We start from the raw sequence: 1964 nt of genomic DNA, 5'->3' as shown, positions 1-1964 counted from the left end.
TTTTTTGAGACAGAGTCTTGTTCTGTCACCCGGGCTGGAGTGCAGTGGGATGATCTTGGCTCACTGCAACCTCGCCTCCTGGGTTCAAGTGATTCTTGTGCCTTGGCCTCCTGAGTAGCTGGGACCACCGGCGTGTGCCACCCCGCCCAGCTAATTTTTTTTTTTTTTTTTTTTTTTAATTCTTAGTAGAGATGGGGTTTTGCCATGTTGGCCAGGCTGGTCTCAAGCTCCTGGCCTCATGTGATCCACCTGCTTGGCCTCCCAGATTGCTGGGATTACAGGTGTGAGCCACTGTGCCCAGCCTGGAATATCATTTATCTTGACTTTTTGTCATTCCGTAGACAATTCAAAGTTACACTTTCTGGGGCAAGGGTCATAGATAGCTAGCTGAACTTTAAATTATCCTTAATTTTTTTTTTTTTTTTTTTGAGATGGAGCCTCGCTCTGTCACCCAGCCTGGAGTGCAGTGGTGCGATTTCGGCTCACTGCAGGCTCCACCTCCCAGATTCATGCCATTTTCCTTCCTCAGCCTCCTGAGTAGCTGGGACTACAGGCGCCCGCCAACATGCCCGGCTAGTTTTTTTTTGTATTTTTAATAGAGATGGGGTTTAACCGTGTTAGCCAGGATGGTCTCGATCTCTTGACCTTGTGATCCGCTCGCCTCAGCCTCCCAAAGTGCTGGGATTACAGGCATGAGCCACCATGCCCAGTAAATTATCCTTGATTTTTCTGTGGTGATCACACCTTAGGGAAACCTCTGTCTTGGCTTTGCTTTAATTTCAGAAAGAAGACAAATTAGCTCGCTTAGAGAAAGCTATCAACCCCTTGCTGGATGATGATGACCAAGTGGCCTTTTCTTTCATTCTGGACAACATAGTCACCCAGAAGATGATGGCAGTTCCAGATGTAAGCTGTCTCAGTGCCAAATATTGTGAGGATCATGCAGGGGAAAGGAAAAATATATAGGGTGTACGTGTATGTGTATTTTGGAGAGTCTAAGTGGGTATGTCAGTTGTGACTGGTATGTGATTTTAAATATTGACCTTTTTGCTGTATGGGTACATTATTTTTTTTTTAAAGAGTACATTATCATTGAAATCAAAGAGGCCAAGAATCTTTGGATGTAGGGAGGTTTTTGCTTCTTGTTGCTGACATTCAGTATGTGAATGCTCCTGAGTAGCCCTATAGAGAGAGGGTGCTAGCAAATGTGAGGCTTTTGATTTAGAGGTGCTTCTAAGCAAATGATACTTTGATAATTAGACACCGTTGGTTGTCTTTTATTTCGTTTTTATATTGTTATGGTGATCCTCCCCAGGAATTCTCAACAGTTTCCTTTTGCAGTATAGGAATGTGTTCTACGTCTGTAATGCTATAAAACTTCTGAATGGGACTAGGGAATAAGAAATTTTAATTATGACTATAGAGCAAGTGTTTTTATCCTATCATGGCATAGAAATCCTTAAAGGAATCTGTGAACCCCTTACATTATATACAGAAGTTTTGTATGATTATGTGTTTTTCTAGGGAAAGAATCCATAGTTATTTATAGGAATATTTGTAACCCAACAAAGGTGGTGAAATTCTGGTATGAAGAGTGATTTCCATTTAATTTCTTATGCTTTCTATTTACTAGTCTTGGCCATTTCATCACCCAGTTAATAAGAAATTTGTTCCAGATTATTACAAAGTGATTGTCAATCCAATGGATTTAGAGACCATACGTAAGGTGAGTGACTGATTTGATCTAAATGCCTTTTTGTAATCAAGTGACTGTGTGTGTATCTGAGTGCCTGATTCTTTTCATCACAGAACATCTCGAAGCACAAGTATCAGAGTCGGGAGAGCTTTCTAGATGATGTAAACCTTATTCTGGCCAACAGTGTTAAGTATAATGGTGGGTATTTCTCTTTATTTTCTTTCCATGAATCCATCCATCTTCTATCCATCTAACATTACTTAGCATT

The 1964-nt window shown here is 40.9% G+C and overlaps 1 protein-coding gene across 1 annotated transcript; it reads left to right on the top strand.

Moving 5' to 3' along the window:
• Nucleotides 1-783: 783 nt before the first annotated feature.
• Nucleotides 784-1894, top strand: LOC108525311 (transcription initiation factor TFIID subunit 1-like; the record flags this gene model as incomplete). The annotated part of the gene is made up of 3 exons (XM_017866329.1): nucleotides 784-906; nucleotides 1634-1726; nucleotides 1810-1894. Coding segments are annotated over 3 exons (301 nt in total), but the record flags the coding sequence as incomplete, so codon positions are not given.
• Between the last annotated feature and the right edge of the window lie 70 nt (nucleotides 1895-1964).

The sequence above is a fragment of the Rhinopithecus bieti genome, unplaced genomic scaffold, assembly GCF_001698545.2.
Source record: "Rhinopithecus bieti isolate Rb0 unplaced genomic scaffold, ASM169854v2 scaffold_35734, whole genome shotgun sequence".
NCBI classification, from domain to species: Eukaryota; Metazoa; Chordata; class Mammalia; order Primates; family Cercopithecidae; genus Rhinopithecus; species Rhinopithecus bieti.
This window is presented reverse-complemented; position numbering and strand designations above follow the sequence as displayed.